Here is a 25,123-nt window from a genome sequence, read left to right on the forward strand (position 1 = left end):
AGTGAATATTGAAACACCCATGTTTGAGTAAATATCAACAACTATTTTTGCACTTAATGTATTTATTTGAAACTTTGTACATGTCTTACTAAAGCATTCTAATATTTTGTTAGAGTGTGATAGGCAGTATAGCAGTCACCTCTGTTCAGGGGAAAGAACATCTATGACAAATACACTGTGTTTCACTGCACTTTCCCCTGGAAGAACAGACTCTACACTTTCTGGAGGCATTTTTTTAGCCCTGTGGGTATTATTTCCTCTAGAATATGTTTCTTTTTATTTTACCTGATAGTCAACAATGTGGATCTTTGCAGGAGGCTCTTTTAGAAACGCCACAAGACGGACCAGGTGCAAGACTACCACTACATTCACCAGAATGGTCAATTATCCATTCTCTAGCTACTGCTAACAAAAATTGCTTGTAGGGCTTCCCTGGTGGTGCAGTGGTTGAGAGTCCGCCTGCCGATGCAGGGGACACGGGTTCGTGCCCCGGTCCGGGAAGATCCCACATGCCGCAGAGCGGCTGGGCCCGTGAGCCATGGCCGCTGAGCCTGCACGTCCAGAGCCTGTGCTCCGCAACGGGAGAGGCCGCAACAGTGAGAGGCCCGCGTACCGCAAAAAAAAAAAAAAAAAATGCTTGTAAGTCATTTTATTCTGTGCATTATGGCTACAATAAAATTTAAACGCATTGAATAAACCACAATTACTCAAATAGAAACCCACTTTCTTATTCCATTTTCCTGTTTTCTGGAGGATATTGATGTGTGCCAGTTATTGATCAGATCAATCAACTCCTTTCATACATTTATTATACTCTAATATACAAGTGGACTTAGTTATCTGATGGCCAGTCCTCCTGTCTTCCTTTCCTGTGGATGCTATGGAAGCGTCATGAATAGTTTCCACCATGCGGACTAGCCTCTTGTCTTTCCATGTAAGAAGAATCACTTCTCCCTTCCATGAGAATGTTGTTTTCCCTCTCTGTAGATTTTTAGATTTCTCCTTTAATTGGTTTGGTAGGCCATGATTCTCTCTTAGAGTCCCACAAACTGGTTTTATTTTTCAACAACATTTCAGATGTGGACACACTGTTGTAATAATTGTCTTGGTAAATATGGTGCCATGAACCAAGATAAGGTTGTAGGGCCGATAGTATTGTTTCTTGCAGTTTCTTTCCTTCACCCGTGTAAATCTCAAGGTTGCATATATATCCAGTTTCATTTTCGCTAACCATCCTGAGCAAAATTCCATATTTTGTAAGTTTTCTGGGATTATAGGTTTTGAATCTGAGCTGTCCTCTCCACTTTATCATTGCCTCCTCAAGTGATAGCTCTTGTTTGGGTATGTAGATTGATTGAAATTTTGGTAGAAAATAATCCAAAAGAGGTTTAACTTTTGAACTTCTGTCTGCAGGAAGTGGAGTTCCTGAGTTATCGTTAAAGTGAAGAAATGTCATTTTTTGTTCAAATCTTCTCATCATAATCTTTGGAAAGACAGGTGTTTCTAGTAAGGGATCAGTCGACCAATATTCTTTCCACTGTGACTTTCTTATTTGTCCCATCAAAATTATTAATCCAAGAAACTTCTTCATGTCACTGTTGGTTACATCAGTCCATTTTAAAGCCTTATCATACTTCTTATATGATTTTTATTCTGTTGGTAATACGAATTTATTTGAGAAGTGCCCAGCTCAAAAAAGTTGTTACCAAAAATTAATTCTGTTATTTCACTAACACTTTGCAGGTTATTACATTCAATAGTTACACCTGACACACCTGTAAAGTCTTCTAATTTACGTGAAATCTTGTCTTGAGTCCACTCTTCTGTAGAAGCAAAGGAGCATTCTCCACACTGTGAGTTTCACTTTTACTTTCCACATCAGAATCAATCACTAAGGTTTTTTTGTCTTTTTGTTGATCTAATATTCACATTGTCTGAATCAGAAGTATATTCTGAAGACCTATCATCTTCTGATACATTAGTATATATGTCGCTTGGACAATCAGAGAAAGTATCTGCATAAAATTCACTGAAAAATTCTTATTCACTCAGAATTTCACGATGCATCACTTTTGAAAATTTTACAGTAATAAACTTGCATTTATAATATACACAGCGTTGGAACAAAAACCTAACGGAACAAAACGTGAATGATAACAACAATCATAAGTTGTATAATGAACCCTTGATCAATTTTAAGGTCTAACAACTTTGCCTGGTGATGTTAATTGTATCACTCTCTAAAAACGTATTGATACATCTCTGCTCAAAAAATTCTTAACAGACTGCCTGGGTTTGAATTCCAGTACTGCCAATCACTAGTTGGGTGTCTTTGAGTCATTTACTTTAACTCAGAAACTCGATTTCTTTTTGTGTAAAATTTGGAAGAAAAAAATAATAAAGCAAACAACAATAACAAAAAAGTACACTGCCCTTTGAGACTTCAAAAAATAAACTATCTGGCATCACTTTATTTTAAAACTTCTTCAGCTGAGAAGAGAGGAATGGTGCTCAGTGCTTTGGGCAAATTACCTAACCTCTGTGGGCCTCAGTTTACACTTGTGTAAATGGGGAAAACAAGTGTACCTCCTCTACAGTATTGTTTTTGTGAGGATTGAATGAGACACAATCCATCTAAAGTTTTGAACAATAGTAGGCTCTTGTAAACACTCAAAAGAATGTGACCTATCATAATTACAATTTGAATTTATATAGCCTGAATATAACAGATCTAAGAAGACAGTGATCTTACAGAATATAACACACACCCATGCCTCTTGATCAAGGGGACAGGATTTCATTTCCACCATTTTCATCCTCATCATCAATAGGATTGTTGACTTAGTAAGGGCTACATCTTGGATTTGAACTCAGTAGGCATGATTGTAGAGTCAGGACTCTTGACCACTGCACTACAGAATCTCTCTCTCAGAGAGTTCTTCATCGTCACCAGAATGAATAAGCATCTGTGCAGTCATTCTTAACACTCCTGTGGCCTACCAGCTGTGAAACATCAAGATAATCATTGAACAAAGTCTAGGTCTAGTTATGGTGAACTCTGTAAAACTACATTAATATATAAAGAGAAAGGAAGCCTCACTGGAGTTGTCAGAGACTCCTTAAAGAGGAGCTAGGCCTGGCACATTGGGTAGGACTTATGGGGGCTGAGTGGGAGGGAGGGGTTGGGGAGTCCAACATGACTGAGTAAAGAGTAGGAGCTCCTAGGTGAGCAGACAGGGCTCAGAGATAACTGATTGGACACTCCAGGGGTGTGAGCTTGTCCGGCTTTAGGACCATTTGCTTCCAGGGTTTGATACATAGCCCCTTTATACACTGAAATGACACAAATGTTGGTAAGAAGGAAAGTGCTCACACATCCGTCACTTGTCCACAGGAGCAGAGAAGAACCAGGAGCACTGACAGCAATGAAGATAAGTGGATGTTCAGTTCCCTAAACCTTCATTAGTTATAGGAAGCCAACTTCAAAGGAAATGGCTTACAATGAATCGAATCCACCACTCTGTTTGGAAATCATACTCCCCGTTAAGAGTCCTCTGACTCCAGGTCCCATAGACTTCCATCTACCAGAGAGTTTCTGCCTGCCTCCTTGAGTCACCTTTTTTTTTTTTTACCCATTATGATTTATTCTTTTTTTTTGGTGGTATGCGGGCCTCTCACTGTTGTGGCCTCTCCCGTTGTGGAGCACAGGCTCCGGACGTGCAGGCTCAGCGGCCATGGCTCACGGGCCCAGCCGCTCCGCAGCATGTGGGATCTTCCTGGACCGGGGCACGAACCCATGTCCCGTGCATTGACAGGTGGACTCTCAACCACTGCGCCACCAGGGAAGCCCTATGATTTATTCTTTACCATACTTCATTAACGAGTTCAATGATTTACACTCAGAAGTTATATAGACAAGAGGGAGCCATGTGTAACACAAAGAATTGTTCTGAAGTCTTTGCACTGAAGGCCATACAAAGTCTCTTGCTTCAGGGAAATAAGAGTGAAAATAAGTAAAAACTCATAGCCCCCTAGGCTCCAGGGTCTCAATAGAAAATAAACTCAACAATTAGTGAAATTGTAGGTGTTAACATATAATGGAAAAAATCTTGTGTGAATATTAAAATTAATGCCCAGGACTTTTGTATAACAATAAAACTTTTATTGTTTTTTATAAACAATAAAATATATGTAATGTCTCAACTATAAACCCTTTCATGTTGAAAAGATCTCTAACATGAGTTGCTTTAATATTTTGAAGTGAAAAAGTTTAAGAATGTCACAGGGGAAACAATCTAACACTGACAAACTCTAATGATCGAAGACATTCTCTTTTAGTTAGTGTAAAACAATTCATAATTATAAAGAATGTCCTAGCTGTGGATATTATGAGAAAAGCCACCTTTCCAGACCAAAAGGCACACAAGGCTAGGGATGAAATGAACTCTGATCCATCCAGCCAAGTGGAGCTTGTTCCTTTAAAACAGTGGTTACCTACTGTTCAGCTTGAGCGTCCCAAGGAAGAAGGAAAGCAGAAAACATTTCCTTCCCTTTAAATGTACCATTCACACCACATGTACTGGCCACAAGTGCATGGAAGGCAGCTCAGTTCCAGTTCAGAGCCACCATCTCCCCATGCAAAGCTGCCACGTGGATGATCCAGACTTAGCATTTTTCCGGAGAGCCACCTGCCACACATCTTCATGAGGTGACCACAACTGTATACTTTCAGACTGCTTCCTGACTAGGCTCCATTCAGGATAGGCACTGACAGTGCCATTCTTCATGGGGCCAAATAGTTTTCCTTGGTCAACTCCTGAGTCCCCATGACAAGGCAAGGGGAACTCGAGTATCTTCGTTGCTGGACTTATATGGGAGCATGAGAGAATATGCAGGGAGTACATTTTCTTCACTCCAAAAACCACTGAGTCCACTTCAGTGTGGTGCTGGGCTTAACTAGCCCGACTCTTGTGCACTAGTTTATTTCCTGCTTTTTTTTCAATTTTTTTCTTCATTTTGTTAAATGGCAGGTATACTACCCTACCCTCAATGGAATAAAAAAAATACTGTACACTGAGGAATACAAATAGGGCAACACTTGTATAAGAAAAAAAAAAACAGGCTTGAAGAGCATGGCACTGTTAATGCTTGCATGACCAGTTTCACTGAACATGCTCAGAGGTGAAAGTTTAGCACCAATTCTTTTGTTTGTTTTTTTTAATCTTTAGAAATTAAACACAACCTTTAACATTGAACACTTAAACAGTAATGAATATATCCCTGAGTAACAATACATTGTGCAAGTTGGAGGAGGGTGGTTTAGTCCAGAGCTGACCCCCCTGACTTCAATCCATGGCTCCTAAGAGTAACTGTCATCACATTTGTTTATAACAATACCTTCATGATCAAAAGCTTTTTTCATTAAAATTGCAAGGAGAAAGTGGCAGGATGTGAGAACACAGCACAACAGTAAGATTGGGTGATGCAGCCTGGCCCGGGCCATACTGATATCAGCCCCACGTTTCCCTTGCACATTCCATATCCTTGTGAACAGCAGAGGATGGTGCCAAGCAAATCTGCTCACACGTACCCGTTTCTTCCAAGAAATGAGACAGCAATGCTTAGAAGAGCACATGTATCATTTCTTAGATTGTGTTCCTTCTCCCCCTCCCCCATTCCTGGCAGAAGAAAACTCAAAAGGAGTTTGGTAGATGATGACAATGAAGGCTAGTTGGTGACATAAGCTGTCAAAAGCTGGAGGTTTTCAGGGATGTGGGAGAGGAATGCTCTAAAGGCAGCAGTGAGAAGCAAGGAAGACATTTACCAGAGCTTCAGGCTCTGTGGTACAATGGTGATGGGAGAGAAAAATCATCTACTTCTCTTGAGTGGGCTTCCAGGGACACAGAGTCCTCTGGGAAGAGCCTGGTTTCTGTTAGGGCAAGAAAATGAAGGGCACATTAAGAGAAGAGGGTGAGGATATGGAGGAATTATTAAGGTTGCATTGCGTTTTAGGAGTAGGGAAGGGGTGTGAGAAGTGAACTGAAGAGAGAATGTGGTGACAGCCTTGTGGAAGTTAGAATGTGGCAGTTAAAGGGTATTGTGGGGATTTGGAGGATCTTGTGGTGACTGGCACAAATGGGGTGGACATTATGATGAGATGAGGTCTGATGGATTTGAGGCAGATAGATTCAAGATAGACTTTGAAGTTTTGGCTAGGGTGGGGAGGTGAGTGTCTGAGGCTTCCTGTCAACCCCAAGAGATGTGGAAATTCAGTCTTACACCTGGAGCACTGGTCCACAGGATGTTGCATGTTGCTCCTGGAAATAGATCACATAAATCTGTAGTGAAAGAAAAATGGGCTAGAAACTATATATCACATTCAGGGTAGGAGTACCCCTAGGGAAGTGGGAGGAGAATGGAAATGGGATGAAGGTCAAGGAAACCTTAATTTTTCTGTAATGTTATAACAGCATCCAAATCTGAGTGGTGGAAACACCGGTGTTTGTTATATTTAATGCCTGGGACATTGTAGGTGCTCAATGAATGTTATTTGTTGAATGAGTGTACTTTCTGTATTAACAGTTCCTCCAACAAACATACAAAACTCTCAAGTTAGCACATCGTGCTACAGGAGCATAGAAAAGAAAATGGAGAGAGCTGGAGAAGGCCTGAGAAATGCTCGTGAAGAGAGCGATTGCTAGTCTATATAGATCTCTACCACCATACATGAACCTTATGGAAAATATGGGGTGCAAGCTAAAGACATAGCCCTATCTCCATTTTACCTTCATGCTCTAAGGTTCTGGGTGAATATCCAGAAAATGACCTTGAATATTTAGTTCTTTCAAGTAACTACTGGATTCTCCTTTTTGTGTCCCAACATAGACACTGAGTGGTGCTGCTGTCCAAAAATTCTGCTCTATCCTGGATTTATTACTTCAATCTACAGAGAGGTATTAATCTAAGCATCTACTGTGGGTCAAGCAAAGTGATTAGGATTGGAGATAATCAAGATGAATACCCTCGGAGGGAGCTACCAAGATGGTGGAGGAGCAGGAGGACATGGAATTCATCTCTGTCCACAAATGCATCAAGAATACATCTACAGATGGAAAAGTTCTCACAGAACACCAGCTGAACACTAGCAGAAGACCTTGGACACTGGAAAGGACAAGAAAGATCCATGCACAACTGGGTAGGACAAAAGAAAGAAGGGAGAAAGAAGAGGAGAGGAAGTGGGACAGGATCTGCACTCCGGGTGGGTGCTGAAGCAGAGGAGAGGTTCCCGCATCTGGGGAAGCCCCCTCACCAACGGGGAAATCAGTTGGGACAGAAGGGGAGCATCTGAGGCTGTCAGAGGGGGGTGAAATGGCCAGTCTGTGGCAGACTGGACAGAGTGACACCTACACAGATGGTCTGTGCCATAGCCCTGTGCACCCCAAATTGGGATGTGTCTCCACCACTGCACATGGGGGCTGAGAGCTGGAACCTTGGGATTGGAGAGAAAACCCAGGGAGAGGACTGCTGTTGGCTGCAAGGAGACAGCCTGAGGGGACGAGAGGGAGGAAATCCACAACTGGGAATGCTTGTGGAGGAAACCCAGACTGCCATAGAAGCAAGGTGCCACTGTTGAATGACATGCAGGGAGTGGAGCTATCATTGCAGTCTTTCTGTCCACGTGGGGGATCTCTGCCCTGCCAGGTACTAAGAAAAGCCCCCACCAAGGTTGACCTTCTTGTGTTAGCCACCAGGCACTAGGAAAGGCTGCCACTAGGGCCAGATCTCTTGTGCCTGTGGCCACCAGCTTTCCCACACACATGTTGCCACTGGGGTCCCCGTGACCCAGACAGTCATGCCACCTCCACACCCTGACCTCACCAGGGCAGACCCAAGTGCTCCAGGGCAGCTTCAGGAGCAGACTCCTTTGGGTGTCCCATACACAGAGGTGGGGCTAAATCCACAGATGAGACCAAGGGGTGAGGTAACTAAGAAAGAGGAAAAAGAGCTGCCTGTACAGTTGCACAAGCCACAGATTAAATCCCTGTGATCAGCTTGGTAAACCCTGCACCTATGGAATATCTGGATGGGCAATGAGTGTTCCCACAAAGGAAACCAGTTGAGCTCTAGCAGCTCTGGACTTTGAGGACTAGTACATGCAGGAGTTGGGCCAGGTCAGAGTCTGAGCTGCCCCCACAGTGCCCACAGAAGAACCAGAGACCTACCTAGAGCTCTGGAGGGCCTTCTGGGGAGGTGGAGGTTGGCTGTGACTCATGGGTGGGGGCAAGAACACTGACAGCTGAGACTCCAGGAAAATATAAGTATTACTATTTTTTTATGTTTTGTTCTGTTGTTTTTTTATTATTTGTTTTTTTAAATTTTTATACATTTTTTATTTTTCATATTTCTATTTCTACATTACTTTCTTGTTGTCCTGTTTTTTTCCTTTATTTTCTTTTGCTTTTCTTTGCTCTGTTTTTTTTAATCATTTTTTTCTTTTGTTCTATTTGTTCTTATCATTTTTATCATTTTTGTGTGTTTGTTTTGTCTTCTTTGCTTTTTCCTTCAGTTTGGATTCTGCTTTTGTTTTGTTTTTTGTTAGTTTTTTTTAATTTTTTTTAACATCTTTATTGGGGTATAATTGCTTTACAATGGTGTGTTAGTTTCTGCTTTAAAACAAAGTGAATCAGTCATACATAAACATATGTTCCCATATGTCTTCCCTCTTGCGTCTCCCTCCCTCCCACCCTCCCTATCCCACCCCTCCAGGCTGTCACAAAGCACGAGCCACTATCCCTGTGCCATGCGGTTGCTTCCCACTAGCTATCTACCTTACTACGTTTGTTAGTGTGTATATGCCCATGACTCTCTCTCACCCTGTCACAGCTCACCCTTCCCCCTCCCCATAACCTCAAGTCCGTTCTCTAGGAGGTCTGCGTCTTTATTCCTGCTTTACCCCTAGGTTCTTCATGACATTTTTTTTCTTAAATTCCATATATATGTGTTAGCATACGGTATTTGTCTTTTTCTTTCTGACTTACTTCACTCTGTATGACAGACTCTAGGTCTATCCACCTCATTACAAATAGCTCAATTTCGTTTCTTTTTATGGCTGAGTAATATTCCATTGTATATATGTGCCACATCTTCTTTATCCATTCATCCGATGATGGGCACTTAGGTTGTTTCCATCTCCGGGCTATTGTAAATAGAGCTGCAATGAACATTTTGGTACATGACTCTTTTTGGATTTTGGTTTTCTCAGGGTATATGCCCAGTAGTGGGATTGCTGGGTCATATGGTAGTTCTATTTGTAGTTTTTTAAGGAACCTCCATACTGTTCTCCATAGTGGCTGAACCAATTCACATTCCCACCAGCAGTGCAAGAGTGTTCCCTTTTCTCCACACCCTCTCCAGCATTTATTGTTTCTAGATTTTTTGATGATGGCCATTCTGACCGGTGTGAGATGATATCTCATTGTAGTTTTGATTTACATTTCTCTAATGATGAATGATGTTGAGCATTCTTTCATGTGTTTGTTGGCAGTCTGTATATCTTCTTTGGAGAAATGTCTATTTAGATCTTCTGCCCATTTTTGGATTGGGTTGTTTGTTTTCTTGTTATTGAGCTGCATGAGCTGCTTGTAAATTTTGGAGATTAATCCTTTGTTGGTTGCTTCATTTACAAATATTTTCTCCCATTCTGAGGGTTGTCTTTTGGTCTTGTTTATGGTTTCCTTTGCTGTGCAAAAGCTTTGAAGTTTCATTAGGTCCCATTTGTTTATTTTTGTTTTTATTTCCATTACTCTAGGAGGTGGGTCAGAAAGGATCTTGCTGTGATTTGTGTCATAGAGTGTTCTGCCTATGTTTTCCTCTAAGAGTTTGAGAGTTTCTGGCCTTACATTTAGGTCTTTAATCCATTTTGAGCTTATTTTTGTGTATGGTGTTAGAGAGTGTTCTAATCTCATACTTTTACATGTACCTGTCCAGTTTTCCCAGCACCAATTATTGAAGAGGCTGTCCTTTCTCCACTGTACATTACTGCCACCTTTATCAAAGATAAGGTGTCCATATGTGCATGGGTTTATCTCTGGGCTTTCTATCCTGTTCCATTGATCTATCTTTCTGTTTTTGTGCCAGTACCATACCGCCTTGATAACTGTAGCTTTGTAGTATAGTCTGAAGTCAGGGAGCCTGATTCCTCCAGTTCCTTCTTTCATTCTCAAGATTGCTTTGGCTATTCGGGGTCTTTTGTGTTTCCATACAAATTGCAAAATTTTTTGTTCTAGTTCTGTGAAAAATGCCAGTGGTAGTTTGATAGGGATTGCATTGAATCTATAGATTGCTTTGGGTAGTAGAGTCATTTTCACAATGTTGATTCTTCCAATCCAAGAACATGGTATATCTCTCCATCTATTTGTATCATCTTTAATTTCTTTCATCAGTGTCTTATAATTTTATGCATACAGGTCTTTTGTCTCCTTAGGTAGGTTTATTCCTAGATATTTTATTCTTTTTGTTGCAATGGTAAATGTGAGTGTTTTCTTGATTTCACTTTCAGATTTTTCATCATTAGTGTATAAGAATGCAAGAGATTTCTGTGCATTAATTTTGTATCCTGCCACTTTACCAAATTCATTGATTAGCTCTAGTAGTTTTCTGGTAGCATCTTTAGGATTCTCTATGTATAGTATCATGTCATCTACCAACAGTGACAGCTTTACTTCTTCTTTTCCAATTTGGATTCCTTTTCTTCTCTGATTGCTGTGGCTAAAACTTCCAAAACTATGTTGAATAAGAGTGGTGAGAGTGGGCAACCTTGTCTTGTTCCTGATCTTAGTGGAAATGCTTTCAGTTTTTCACCATTGAGGATGATGTTGGCTGTGGGCTTGTCATATATGGCCTTTATTATGTTGATTAAAGTTCCCTCTATGCCTACTTTCTGCAGGGTTTTTATCATAAATCGGTGTTGAATTTTGTCAAAAGCTTTCTCTGCATCTATTGAGATGATCATATGGTTTTTCTCCTTCAATTTGTTAATATGGTTTATCACATTGATAGATTTGCGTATATTGAAGAATCCTTGCATTCCTGGAATAAACCCCACTTGATCATGGTGTATGATCCTTTGAATGTGCTGTTGGATTCTGTTTGCTAGTATTTTGTTGAGGATTTTTGCATCTATGTTCATCAGTGATATTGGCCTGTAGTTTTCTTTCTTTGTGACATCCTTGTCTGGTTTTGGTATCAAGGTGATGGTGGCCTCGTAGAAGGAGTTTGGGAGTGTTCCTCCCTCTGCTATATTTTGGAAGAGTTTGAGAAGGATAGGTGTTAGCTCTTCTCTAAATATTTGATAGAATTCGCCTGTGAAGCCATCTGGTTCTGGGCTTTTCTTTGTTGGAAGATTTTTAATCACAGTTTCAATTTCAGTGCTTGTGATTGGTCTGTTCATATTTTCTATTTCTTCCTGATTCAGTCTTGGCAGGTTGTGCATTTCTAAGAATTTGTCCATTTCTTCCAGACTGTCCATTTTATTGGCATAGAGTTGCTTGTAGTAATCTCTCATGATCTCTTTTATCTCTGCAGTGTCAGTTGTTACCTCTCCTTTTTCATTTCTAATTCTATTGACTTGAGTCTTCTCCCTTTTTTTCTTGATGAGTCTGGCTAGTGGTTTATCTATTTTGTTTATCTTCTCAAAGAACCAGCTTTTAGTTTTATTGATCTTTGCTATTGTTTCCTTCATTTCTTTTTCATTTATTTCTGATCTGATTTTTATGATTTCTTTCCTTCTGCTAGCTTTGGGGTTTTTTTGTTCTTCTTTCTCTAATTGCTTGAGGTGCAAGGTTAGGTTGTTTATTCGAGATGTTTCCTGCTTCTTAAGGTGGGCTTGTATTGCTATAAACTTCCCCCTTAGAACTGCTTTTGCTGCATCCCACAGGTTTTGGGTCGTTGTGTCTCCATTGTCATTTGTTTCTAGGTATTTTTTGATTTCCTCTTTGATTTCTTCAGTGATCACTTCATTATTAAGTAGTGTATTGTTTAGCCTCCATGTGTTTGTATTTTTTACAGATCTTTTCCTGTAGTTGATATCTAGTCTCATGGCGTTGTGGTGAGAAAAGATACTTCATACAATTTCAATTTTCTTAAATTTACCAAGGCTCGATTTGTGACCTAAGATATGATCTATCCTGGATAATGTTCCATGAGCACTTGAGAAAAATGTGTATTCTGTTGTTTTTGGATGGAGTGTCCTATAAATATCAATTAAGTCCATCTTGTTTAATGTATCATTTAAAGCTTGTGTTTCCTTATTTATTTTCATTTTGGATGATCTGTCCATGGGTGAAAGTGGGGTGTTTAAGTCCCCTACTATGAATGTGTTACTGTCGATTTCCCCTTTTATGGCTGTTAGTATTTGCCTTATGTATTGAGGTGCTCCTATGTTGGGTGCATAAATATGTACAATTGTTTTATCTTCTTCTTGGATCGATCCCTTGATCATTATGTAGTGTCCTTCTTTGTCTCTTTTAATAGTCCTTATTTTAAAGTCTATTTTGTCTGATATGAGAATTGCTACTCCAGCTTTCTTTTGGTTTCCATTTGCATGGAATATCTTTTTCCATCCCCTTACTTTCAGTCTGTATGTGTCTCTGGGTCTGAAGTGGGTCTCTTGTAGACAGCATATATAAGGGTCTTGTTTTTGTATCCATTCAGCTAATCTGTGTCTTTTGGTGGGAGCATTTAGTCCATTTACATTTAAGGTAATTATCGATATGTATGTTCCTATTCCCATTTTCTTAATTGTTTTGGGTTCGTTATTATAGGTCTTTTCCTTCTCTTGTGTTTCTTGCCTAGAGAAGTTCCTTTAGCATTTGTTGTAAAGCTGGTTTGGTGGTGCTGAACTCTCTCAGCTTTTGCTTGTCTGTAAAGGTTTTAATTTCTCCATCAAATCTGAATGAGATCCTTGCTGGGTAGAGTAGTCTTGGCTGCAGGTTTTTCTGCTTCATCACTTTCAGTATGTCCTGCCACTCCCTTCTGGCTTGTAGGGTTTCTGCTGAGAGATCAGCTGTTAACCTTATGCCGATTCCCTTATGTGTTATTTGTTGTTTTTCCCTTGCTGCTTTTAATATGCTTTCTTTGTATTTAATTTTTGACAGTTTGATTAATATGTGTCTTGGCGTATTTCTCCTTGTATTTATCCTGTATGGGACTCTCTGTGCTTCCTGGACTTGATTAACTATTTCCTTTCCCATATTAGGGAAGTTTTCAACTATAATCTCTTCAAATATTTTCTCAGTCGCTTTCTTTTTCTCTTCTTCTTCTGGAACCCCTATAATTCGAATGTTGGTGCGTTTAATGTTGTCCCAGAGGTCTCTGAGACTGTCCTCAGTTCTTTTCATTCTTTTTTCTTTATTCTGCTCTGCAGTAGTTATTTCCACTATTTTATCTTCCAGGTCACTTATCCGTTCTTCTGCCTCAGTTATTCTGCTATTGGTCCCATCTAGAGTATTTTTCATTTCATTTATTGTGTTGTTCATCGTTGCTTGTTTCATCTTTAGTTCTTCTACGTCCTTGTTAACTGATTCTTGCATTTTGTCCATTCTATTGTCCATTCTATCTCCAAGATTTCGGATCAACCTTACTATCATTATTCTGAATTCTTTTTCAGGTAGACTGCCTATTTCCTCTTCATTTGTTAGGTCTGGTGCATTTTTATCTTGCTCCTTTATCTGCTGTGTGTTTTTCTGTCTTCCCATTTTGCTTATCTTACTGTGTTTGGGGTCTCCTTTTTGCAGGCTGCAGGTTCGTAGTTCCTCCTGTTTTTGATGTCTGTCTCCAGTGGCTAAGGTTGGTTCAGTGGGTTGTGTAGGCTTCCTGGTGGAGGGGACTAGTGCCTGTGTTGTGGTGGATGAGGCTGGATCTTGTCTCTCTAGTGGGCAGGTTCACGTCTGGTGGTGTGTTTTGGGGTGTCTGTGGCCTTATTATGATTTTAGGCAGCCTCTCTGCTAATGGGTGGGGTTGTGTTCCTGTTTTGCTAGTTGTTTGGCATAGGTTTTCCAGCACTGTGGCTTGCTGGTCGTTGAGTGAAGCTGGGTGCTGGTGTTAAGATGGAGGTCTCTGGGAGATTTTCACCGTTTGATATTATGTGGAGCTGGGAGGTCTCTTGTTGACCAGTGTCCTGAAGTTGGCTTTCCTACCTCAGAGGCAGAGCCCTGCCTCCTGGCTGGAGCACCAAGAGCTTTTCATCCACACGGCTCTGCCTGGGGAGAAATTCCAGCAGAAGGTATGGGTGACACATCCTTTTCTTTAGCAGGTGGCAGCCCGGCAACTCCTTTTCTCCGGCGTCACCCGCGTCCTCAGGAAACCCAGCTCCCGTCAGCGTGGACGCAGCCCCACGTTGTCCTGCAGCCGACCCCAGCGAGTCCTGAGGAGACCGAGCGCCCGTCAGCAGCCACAACCCGGCGCTGCCTGAGGAGACACAACTCCCCTGAGCTGCGCTCAGAGCTGGGTCCCTTTTGTTAGTTTTGTTTTTAATTGTTTGATTTTGTTTGGGGGTTCTTTTGTTTGTCTGGTTGGTCTCTTGTTTTTTGTTTTCTCTATTTTTTTTTGTTTCTTTGTGTGTGTGTGTGTGTGTTTTGTTTGGTTGGTTTTGCTTTTACCATTTGTCTGGGGTTTTGTTTTTCTGTTCATTTATTTGTTTGTTTGCTTTTAATTGTTGTTGTTGCTGTTTGCTTGTTTTTGTCTTTGCTATTTGTCTTGGGTTTTGTTTGTCTGTTTGTTTTCATTTGTTTTCTTCCCAACATTTCTTTTCTTCCCCTTTTTTTTTGCTGAGCCATGTGGCTTGCAGGGTCTTGGTTCCCAGGTCAGGGGGTGGGCCTGAGACTCTCGGGTAGGAGCACCAAGTCCAGGAGGCTGGAACGCCAGAGAATTCCAGGCCCCAGGGAATATTAAATGGTTAGAGCTCTCCTGGAGGTTTCCATCTCAACTCTAACACCTGGCTCCACCCAACAGCCTGCAGGCTCCAGTGCTGAATGCCCCACACCAATAAACAAGCAAGACAGGAACCCAAACCCAGCCATTAGCAGACAGGTGGCCTAAAGTCATACTAAGCCCACAGACACCCCAAAACACACCACCTGCCATGGTCCTTCCCATCAGAAGGACAAGATCCAGCACCACCCATCAGAATGCAGGCACCAGTCCCTCCCACCAGAAAGCCTACACAAGCCACTGGACCAACCTTGCCCACTGGGGGCACACATCAGAAGTAAGAGGAACTATGACCTTGCAGCCTGCAGAGAGGAGACCACAACACAGTAAATCAGACAAAATGAGAAGACATAGAAATATGCTGCAGAAAGTAGCAAGGTAAAAACCTGCAAGAACAAATAAATGAAGAGGAGATAGGCAATCTACCTGAAAAAGAATTCAGAGTAATGATAGTAAAGATGATCCAAAATTTTGGAAATAGAATGGAGAGAATACAAGAAACGTTTAACAAGGACCTAGAAGAACTAAAGAAAGAACAGTGATGAACAACACAATAACTGAAATTAAAAATACACTAGAAGGAATAAATAGCAGAATAACTGAGGCAGAAGAACAGATAAGTGAGCTGGAAGATAGAATGGTGGAAATAACTGTGGCAGAGCAGATTAAAAAAAAATGGAAAGAAATTAGCACAGTCTCAGAGACCTCTGGGACAACATTAATGCACCAACATTAGAATTATAGGGGTTCCAGAAGAAGAAGAGAAAGAGAAAGGGTCTGAGAAAATATCTGAAGAAATTATAATAAAAAACTTCCCTAATATGGTAAAGGAATAGTCAATAAAGTCCAGGAAGCACAGAAAGTCCCATACAGGACAAACCCAAGGAGAAACACACCAAGACACATACTAATCAAACTAACAAAAATTAAATACAAAGAAACTCGTTAAAAGAAGCAAGGGAAAAACAACAAAGAGTATACAAGGGAATCCCCATAAGGTTATCAGCTGATCTTTCAGCAGAGACTCTGCAAGGCAGAAGGGAGTAGCAGGATATATTTAAAGTGATGAAAGAGAAAAAAAACTACAACCAAGATTACTCTACCCATCAAGGATCTCATTCAGATTTGACAGAGAAATCAAAAGCTTTACCGACACAAAAAAACAAAGAGAATTCAGCACCCCCAGACCAGCTTTGCAACAAATGCTAAAAGAACTTCTCTAGGCAGGAAGCACAAGAGAAGAAAAAGACCTACAAAAACAAACCTAAAACAATTAAGAAAATGGAAATAGGAACATACATATCGATAATTACCTTAAATGTAAATGGATTAAATGCTCCAACCAAAAGACACAGAATGGCTAAATGGATATGAAAACAAGGCATATATATATACGTTTTCTACAAGAGACCGACTTCAGATCTAGGCACACATACAGACTGAAAGTGAGGGGATGGAAAAACATATTCCATACAAATGGAAATCAAAAGGAAGCTGGAGTACCAATACTCATATTAGACAAAATAGACTTTAGAATAATGACTGTTACAAGAGACAAGGAAGGACACTACATAAGGATCAAGGGATCAATCCAAGAAGAAGATATAACAATTGTAAATATATATGCACCCAACATAGGAGAACCTCAATGCACCAGCCAAATGCTAACAGCCATAAAAGGGGAAATTGACAGTAACACAGTAATTGGGGGGATGTTAACACTCCACTTACAACTAGGGATAGATCATCCAGACAGAAATTTAATAAGAAAATACAAGCCTTAAATGAAACATTAGACCAGATAGACTTAATTGATATTTACAGGACATTCCATCCAAAAGCAGCAGAATACGCTTTCTTCTCAAGTGCACATGGAACATTCTCCAGGACAGATCACATCTTGGGTCACAAATCAAGCCTCAGTAAATTTAAGAAAATTGAAATCATATTAAGCATCTTTTCTGACCACAGTTCTATGAGATTAGAAATCAATTACAGGAAGAAAAACTGTAAAAACACAAACACATGGCGGCCAAACAATATGCTACTAAATAACCAAGAGATCACTGAAGAAATCAAAGAGGAAATCAAAAATTACCTAGAAACAAATGACAATGAAAACACAAGACCCAAAACCTATGGAATGCAGCAAAAGCAGTTCTAAGAGGGAAGTTTATACTAATATAATCCTACCTCAAGAAACTAGAAAAAATCTCAAATAAACAACCTAACATTATACCTAAAGCAACTAGAGAAAGAAGAGCAAACAAAACCTAAAGTTAGTAGAAGCAAAGAAATCATAAAGATCAGAGCAGAAATAAATGAAATAGAAACAAATAAAACAATAGCAAAGATCAGTAAAACTAAAAGCTGGTTCTTTGAGAAGATAAACAAAATTGTTGAACCTTTAGTCAGACTTATCAAGAAAAAAAGGGACTGTACTCAAATAAATAAAATTAGAAATGAAAAAGGAGAAGTTACAAGAGACAACACAGGAATACAAAGGATCGTAAGAGACTACTACAAGCAACTATATGCCAATAAAATGGGCAACTTGGAAGAAATGGACAAATTCTTAGAAAGGTACAATCTCACAAGAATGAACCAGGAAGAAATAGAAAATATGAACAGACCAATCACAAGTACTGAAATTTAAACTGTGATTAAACATCTTCCAACTAACAAAATTCCAAGACCAGATGGCTTCAGAGGTGAATTCTGTCAAACATTTAGAAAAGAGCTAACACCTATTCTTCTCAAATTTTTCCAAAAATTTGCAGAGGGAGGAACACTCCCAAACTCATTCTATGAGGCCACCATCACTCTGATACTAAACCAGAAAAAGATATCACAAAAAAAGAAAACAGGTCAATATCACTGATGAACACAGATGCAAAAATCCTCAACAAAATACTAGCAAACAGAATCCAACAACACATTAAAAGGATCATACACCATAATCAAGTGGGATTTATCCCAGGGATACAAGGATTCTTCAATATATGCAAATCAATCAATGTGATATACCACATTAACAAATGAAGAATAAAAACCATATGATCATCTATATAAATGCAGAAAAAGTTTTCAACAAAATTCAACATGCATTTATGATAAAAACTCTCCAGAAAGTGGGCACAGAGGGACCCTACACCAACATAATAAAGGTCATATATAGCAAACCCACAGCAAACTTTATTCTCAATGGTGAAAAACTGAAAGCATTTCCTCTAAAATCAGGAATAAGACAAGGGTGCCCACTCCCACTGCTATTATTCAACATAGTCCTGGAAGTCCTAGCCACAGCAATCAGAGAAGAAAAAAAACAAAAGTAATCCAAATTGGCAAAGAAGAAGGAAAACAGTCACTGTTTGCAGATGACATGATACTATACATCGAAAATCCTAAACATGCCACCAGGAAACTATTAGTGCTAATCAATGAATTTAGTTATATCACAGGATACAAAATTAATACACAGATATCTCTTGCATTCCTATACACTAACAACAAAAATCAGAAAGAGAAATTAAGGAAACAATCCCATTTAACATTGCAAAAAAAGAATAAAATATCTAGGAATAAACCTACCTAAGGAGGCAAAAGACCTTTTTGAAGAAAACTACAAGATACTGATGAAAGAAGTCAAAAATGACACAAACAGATGGAAAGATATACCATGGTCTTGGATTGGAAGAATCAATATTGTGAAAATGACTATAATACCCAAAGCACTCTACAGATTCAATGCAATCCCTATCAAACTACCAAAGGCATTTTTTACAGGACTAGAATAAAAAATCTTAAAATTTGTATGGAGACACAAAAGACCCCGAATAGCCAAAGCAATCTTGAGAATGAAAAACGGAGCTGCAGGTATCAGGCTCCCTGTCTTCAAACTACACTACAAAGCTATAGTAATCAAGACAGTATGGTACTGGCACAAAAACAGAAATATAGATTAATGGAACAGGATAGAAAGCCCAGAGATAAACCCATGCACATATGGTCAACTAATCTATGCCAAAGGAGGCAAGGATATACAGTGGAGAAGACAGTCACTTCAGTAAGTGGTGCTGGAAAAACTGTACAGCTACATGTAAATGAATGAGATTAGAACACCATCTAACACCATACACAAAAATAACTCAAAATGGAATAAAGACCTAAATGTAAGGCCAGACACTATGAAACTCTTAGAGGAAAACATAGGCAGAACACACTTTGACATAAATTACAGCAAGATCTTTTTTGACCCACCTCCTGGAGCAATGAGAATAAAAACAAAAATAAACAAATGAGACCTAATTAAACTTAAAAGCTTTTGCACAGGAAAGGAAACCATAAACAAGATGAAAAGACAATCCTCATTTTGGGAGAAAATATTTGCAAACGAAGCAACTGACAAAGGATTAATCTCCAAATATACAAACAACACAAGCTGCTCAATATCAAAAAAAGAAACAACCCAATCGAAAAATGGGCAGAAGACCTAAATAGACATTTCTCCAAAGAAGACATACCATTGGCCAACAAACACATGATAAGATGCTCAACATCACTAATTATTAGAGAAATGCAAATGAAAACTACAATGAGGTATCACCTCACACCAGTCAGAATGGCCATCATCAAAAAATCTACAAACAGTAAATGCTGGAGAGGGCATGAAGAAAAGGGAACCCTCATGCATTGTTGGTGGGAATGTAAATTGATACAGCCACTATGGAGAACACTATGGAGTTTCCTTAAAAATCTAAAAATAGAACTACCATATGACCCAGCAATCCCACTACTAGGCATATACCCAGAGAAAACCATAATTCAAAAAGGTACGTGCACCCCAATGTTCATTGCAGCACTATTTACAATAGCCAGGACATGGAAGCAACCTAAATGTCCATCAACAGAGGAATGGATAAAGAAGATGTGATACATATATACAATGGAATATTACTCAGCCATAAAAAGGAGTGAAATTGGGTCATTTGTAGAGACGTGGATGGACCTGGAGATTGTTGTACAGAGTGAAGTAAGTCAGAAAGAGAAAAACAAATATCGTATATTAATGCATATATGTGGAGTGTGAAAAAATTGGTATAGATGATTTTATTTAGAAAGCAGAAATAGAGACACAGACATAGAGAACAAACGTATGGATACCAAGGAGGAAAGGGGGTGGTGGGTTGAATTGGGAGATTGGGATTGACATATATACACTATTTTTAAAATAAATTTATTTAAGTATTTATTTATTTTTGGCTGTGTTGGGTCTTCGTTGCTGCACATGGGCTTTCCTCTAGTTGTGGCGAGTGGGGCCTTCTCTTCATTGCGGTGCACAGCCTCTCATTGCAGTGACCTCTCTTGTTGTGGAGCACTGGCTCTAGGCGCACGGGCTTCAGTGGTTGTGGCTTGAGGGCTCTAGAGTGCAGTCTCAGTAGTTGCAGTGCATGGGCTTAGCTGAACCGTGGCATGTGGAATCTTCCCAGACCAGGGCTGGAACCCATGGCCCCTGCATTGGCAGGCGGATTCTTAACCACTGTGCCACCAGGGAAGCCCGACATATATACACTATTGATGCTACATATAAAATAGGTAACTAATGTGAAACTATTGTATAGCACAGAGAACTCTACTCAATGCTCTGTTGTGACCTAAATGGGAAGGAAATCCAAAAAAGAAGAGATATATGTATACGTATAGCTATACAAATAGCTGATTCACTTTGCTGTACAGTAGAAACTAACACAATATTCTAAAGCAACTCTACTCCAATAAAAGTTAAAAAAAAAAAAGGATGAATAGCCTCAGTAGTTTCTCTGATTACCCTAAACTGACTGCTACCATGGTCAGTGGCTGAAAATTTGAAAATAGGACTTTTACATAGGAGCGCACCAATGTCACAGAAATGCCCAGCTGTGGGGTTGAATGACCCAGAACCGGCCACCCTCTCCATGAACAGCCCTCCTCCATGACCTGGCAGAGGATTAGAACAGAGAACACTGAGCATCACTTCCAAATCACTGTTTGGTTGTCACAGCTTACGTAGGCTCCGTTGGCTATAAAAAGCCAGGAGTACCTGATTACGGCTCCTTCAGCTTGGATCTCCGAGTTTCAGACGTTCAAAGCTAACTGGGTAAAACGTGTCTGCTTATTGTAGAGGCCCCTATTATCGTGGAGGAGTGAGCATACTTGGGAAGAAGGCAAGTGGACCTTCAGGACGAAAGTAGTGGGAGAAGCAGGGGAAGTAGACCAGCCACCAGTCCCTGGGGGAATCAGTGGGCTTGGATGGGGTCTGGATAGGCAGATCTGGTATGACGCTATCAACACCCAGTTGCAAGGGTGAGGTCCTGAGTAGAGGGGAGACAGTGGACTCAGGTCAGCACATCTAAAGAGATGGGAGGGGCGACGAGGTGGATCTAGTATCCCTTGGGCAATCCGAGAGGACTGGAGCGGGGTCTGGGGGCGGAGCCTGTCACGCAGCTTATAACTGCTGGGTTCCACATGAGAAGGTTAACCTTGTCCTGTGTGAGAAGTGGTCGCGGTGCAGCGGTCTGCCTTTCCCTGGTCTTCAAGCCTTCGGGTGAGGACGTGCGGCCCCGCCAGAGCCAGAGGACTATGGGGACAGGAGGGCGCGGCGGCCACGGGGCTGGCGTATGGGGCCTGCTGGAATTGGAGGGGCGGGGGTTGGGACGGGCGATTTGTATCTGAGCCTGATGGCGAGTCCGCGCCTTTGTCTTCGCAGCGCTGCCTTCTGCGCGCAATGCGAAATCCTCCCTGGGGCTGTCCCGGAAAGGTCCGAGGGGGGAGCCCCCAGAGCGGCCAGTCCGCTGTGGCTGCAAGTCCGAGGCTGAGGGGATGAGGAGTGTGGGGCTCAGAATGGGTCTTCTGGGGCTGGCCTTTTGCTCTCTCCCCTCCCGTGGCTGTTAGGTTGGACTGGGCTCCTGACAATGATGATAGTTATTTTAAAATATTAAGCAAATTGCTGCCAACAAAGTGGCTTATGTGCCCAGCCCTGTTATTATTTTAAGTCCCTGTTTCCCCACCTCTGGAGATTAGCAGCCGATCCCTCGTCAAAGGAGGGTCTTAGGGTGACCACAACGGAAGGGAGGCATATTCGGGACGTCTGGCTGCTTGAGGGCCTATCCATTCTGGTCTGGGCACTAGACGTGTCTTACCCCGCCAGGGTGGGGCCAGGCATGGGCAGGAGAGCTCTGCTTCGCGGGCTCAGGGGTCTCCTATTGTCTCTTCTGGACAAAGCCGGAAAGATCACAGGGCATCTCCTAGCCTCATCTCCTCCCCTCTCCCCTTGAGGAGAAAATATGGTGAAATAAAAATCAACTGTGTCTGGTTTATCCCATTCTGCTGAAGTCCTGAGTCTGATCATAATTAGCTGTGCCGTCTTACAGCGTTTACAAACTAGTGCCATAAGGAGACATCATGAGACGTGTCATTAGTTATGACGGGATTAAATCCCCTCCTTTCCTTATTGCAGCTCCTTAATCTACTGTCTTTGAAAAGGCAGATGAAATGGAAAGAAACTAGTACAACTTATGCTACCGTTTATTGTGTGCTACTCCCTAACCCCCAAGAAAAATCCCCCCCGCCAAAGTAATTGAATACAAAGTGAAGGTGCTCAAATAGTGCTATCTCCTGTTACAAATTCATTCCTGGTTAAGCCCAGTCCTTATTTTTTCTTCTATCTCTATCTGCTCTTGTGTTTCTATCACCTCCATTTGACTTTCCCTGTGATTTTTAAGTCAGACATATTGACTCCGGGTTTTAGAGCATCTTGGTTTCTAGTGCATCCTGATTCAGTGGCTTTTACTGCCTATCAGAAGTGGGGTAATGATGTGGAATTCAAAGCATTTTGATAAAACCATGGCTTTCCCAAGATATGTGCTGTTTTCTTGTTGAAAATCAGAAGATAAAATACATATTGATATTAAATGTGAGAATTTTGGATTGTGATCAATTAGTATGATAATAGTTTTTCCAGTTAAGTTAAAACATTTTTTTTCAGTCTTTCTTTTAGTCAAGATGAGTGGTAAGCCAGACTTCTCTGAAGTGGAGAAGTTTGACAGGTCAAAACTGAAGAAAACTAACACTGAAGGAAGAAGTACTCTGCCCTCGAAGGAAAGTAAGTCATGGGGCAGGGGAGTTTTTAGTGAAGAAAAGCAATGGTGAACATTCATAGGTTCAGTAAATAAACTATTCTAGTAAATTTTGCCACAAAGTAAGCAATAATTATGTAGCCACTGAATTTAATGCAATGGTTAAAAATATCAAATAGTTGTTTAATTACTTGGGTTATATAAGTTGTTCTTACATGATAAACCCAAGAAGTAATGGAGGAATAAAAAACTATTTTCTTCTTGGAAAATCACTAAAAATCACATTACAACCAATTTTGGAATATTATACTTAGCACTAGAAAAATCTTAATTTTTTCAATTTTATGGTTATTTGGAATTTTCTGCATCTAGCAATTTAGGCCCATCATCTTATTCCTAAAGAACTATACAAACTCTGCAGTTTTGGTTTTCTGTACCTGACAACAAGATAAGGCAGAGAACAAGTTTAGATCTTGGGTGTACTTGGGCCTCCCAGACTGAAGGGATCAGTTTTGCCTTTGGGAATTACAGCCTGATGGAGAAACTCCAAGCATATTCACAAAACTAAGGGGCACTTTTTGTCATGTTGCTATTATCTGAGAGTTTCTAAGTTAGTCAAAATTGTCTGAAAGGGTGTAACTTCCTAATTATATAGTGATAGATAAATCTGAGGAAAATACTTCACTTGCTCCTCAGTCTCAGAATATTCGATGGAAAAAATGGCAACAGCATAAATCTAACTCTGAAATGGAAAAAAAGACACAGTTGATGCAGATTCTAATGTTCAGGTGGTTAACACACACACACACACACACACACACACAACTGAGGATTTGCAGTTAGTGCCTTGGCATTCTAAATTTAAAGCGGGTATGGTAGCCTTCAATGACTTGGCAAAGGGTGGCAAAGAACTCTCTTGGAAGAAACTGAACTTAATCTTAGGAAAATATCCTTTAATGATTGTTTGTGTTTGTCTTTTTTCCAGCTATCCAGCAGGAGAAAGAGTGTGTTCAAACATCGTAAAATGGGGATCTCCCAAGAACAAATTTCAACATTGCCTGAGTGTCTTGGTTTTAGGCATGTTTTTTGTAAACCTATGTGTTTGTAGAGATTTTAGCCATTTTCTATGTCTTCTCATCCATAATCCCTGGCTAAGAGGTCAGGAGTAGCCAAAGTTCCCTTACTTTCATTCTTAAACTTTCCATTGGTGCATAAATTCCAGCCGGCTGATGCTGTCAATAATCACACCATTGATGATATTTGTGTGTCTAGTCTTTGCATCCCTAAAGGATAAGCAACTTTTAACTTTCTACACTGGATGTCTCCATTGTTCCATAATCTTCATGAAGTGGCATGCATTTGCAGCTTCTCACAGTTTATTTCACTTCTAATGTAGTGATAAAATAATAAATATAATTATGTTGAGACTCCTGTGGTGGTCCATTCTTAGTGGTCTTCTAAGGACTGAAAGTACAAAAGGGTACTCTTCAGCCAAACAAAATGGTTGAAGGAAGGCCACTTTAGCAGAATAGTCATGTGGAAAAGGCTCTTCTCTGTCCAGGTCCAGTGGGTTCTGACTTGCTTTTTTCCATAGTTGGAATCATAGAATTTGAGAACCTTGGGAGAGGAGGTAATGTGGACTAGTATCCTTATCTTGGAGATGAGGAAATGAAAACATGGGGTCTGAATTGATCTTTTAAGGTGAATAAGGATTGGGATTTAAACTGAGTTCTCTTGTTTTCTGAAAGTGTTTTTCAATTTGATGAGAGGAGACCCCCAAGGCTGGGGTTGGATAGGGAAGGGGGCAAGAAACACTTGATAACACCCACTTTGCTAAGCACATCATATCTTCTATCAAGCATAAACTCAGATATCTAATATCTGCTAATGACTTGCAGCACTGAACCTCTGGTCTGGTTCTTGTCCTGAACAGAATCCACTGTCTTATGAACCAATCATTTTTGGTGTTCATGGTAAGCACAAGGACATATAAATGGGAGTGTCCCAATCCCTGCCCATAT

At 40.4% G+C, this 25,123-nt stretch overlaps 1 protein-coding gene across 1 annotated transcript; it reads left to right on the forward strand.

The window, feature by feature from the left end:
* Window positions 1-23,011: 23,011 nt before the first annotated feature.
* LOC113616475 (thymosin beta-15A-like) lies at window positions 23,012-24,524 on the forward strand. Its single transcript, XM_027099820.1, has 2 exons — window positions 23,012-23,128; window positions 24,088-24,524. Exons 1-2 carry the CDS (start codon window positions 23,029-23,031, stop codon window positions 24,123-24,125), a joined length of 138 nt encoding a protein of 45 aa, XP_026955621.1. The 5' UTR covers window positions 23,012-23,028; the 3' UTR covers window positions 24,126-24,524.
* The last annotated feature ends 599 nt before the right edge of the window (window positions 24,525-25,123 follow it).

This window comes from Aethalodelphis obliquidens, unplaced genomic scaffold, assembly GCF_003676395.1.
Source record: "Aethalodelphis obliquidens isolate GAN/ISIS:26980383/991018 unplaced genomic scaffold, ASM367639v1 scaffold143, whole genome shotgun sequence".
Lineage (NCBI taxonomy): Eukaryota > Metazoa > Chordata > Mammalia > Artiodactyla > Delphinidae > Aethalodelphis > Aethalodelphis obliquidens.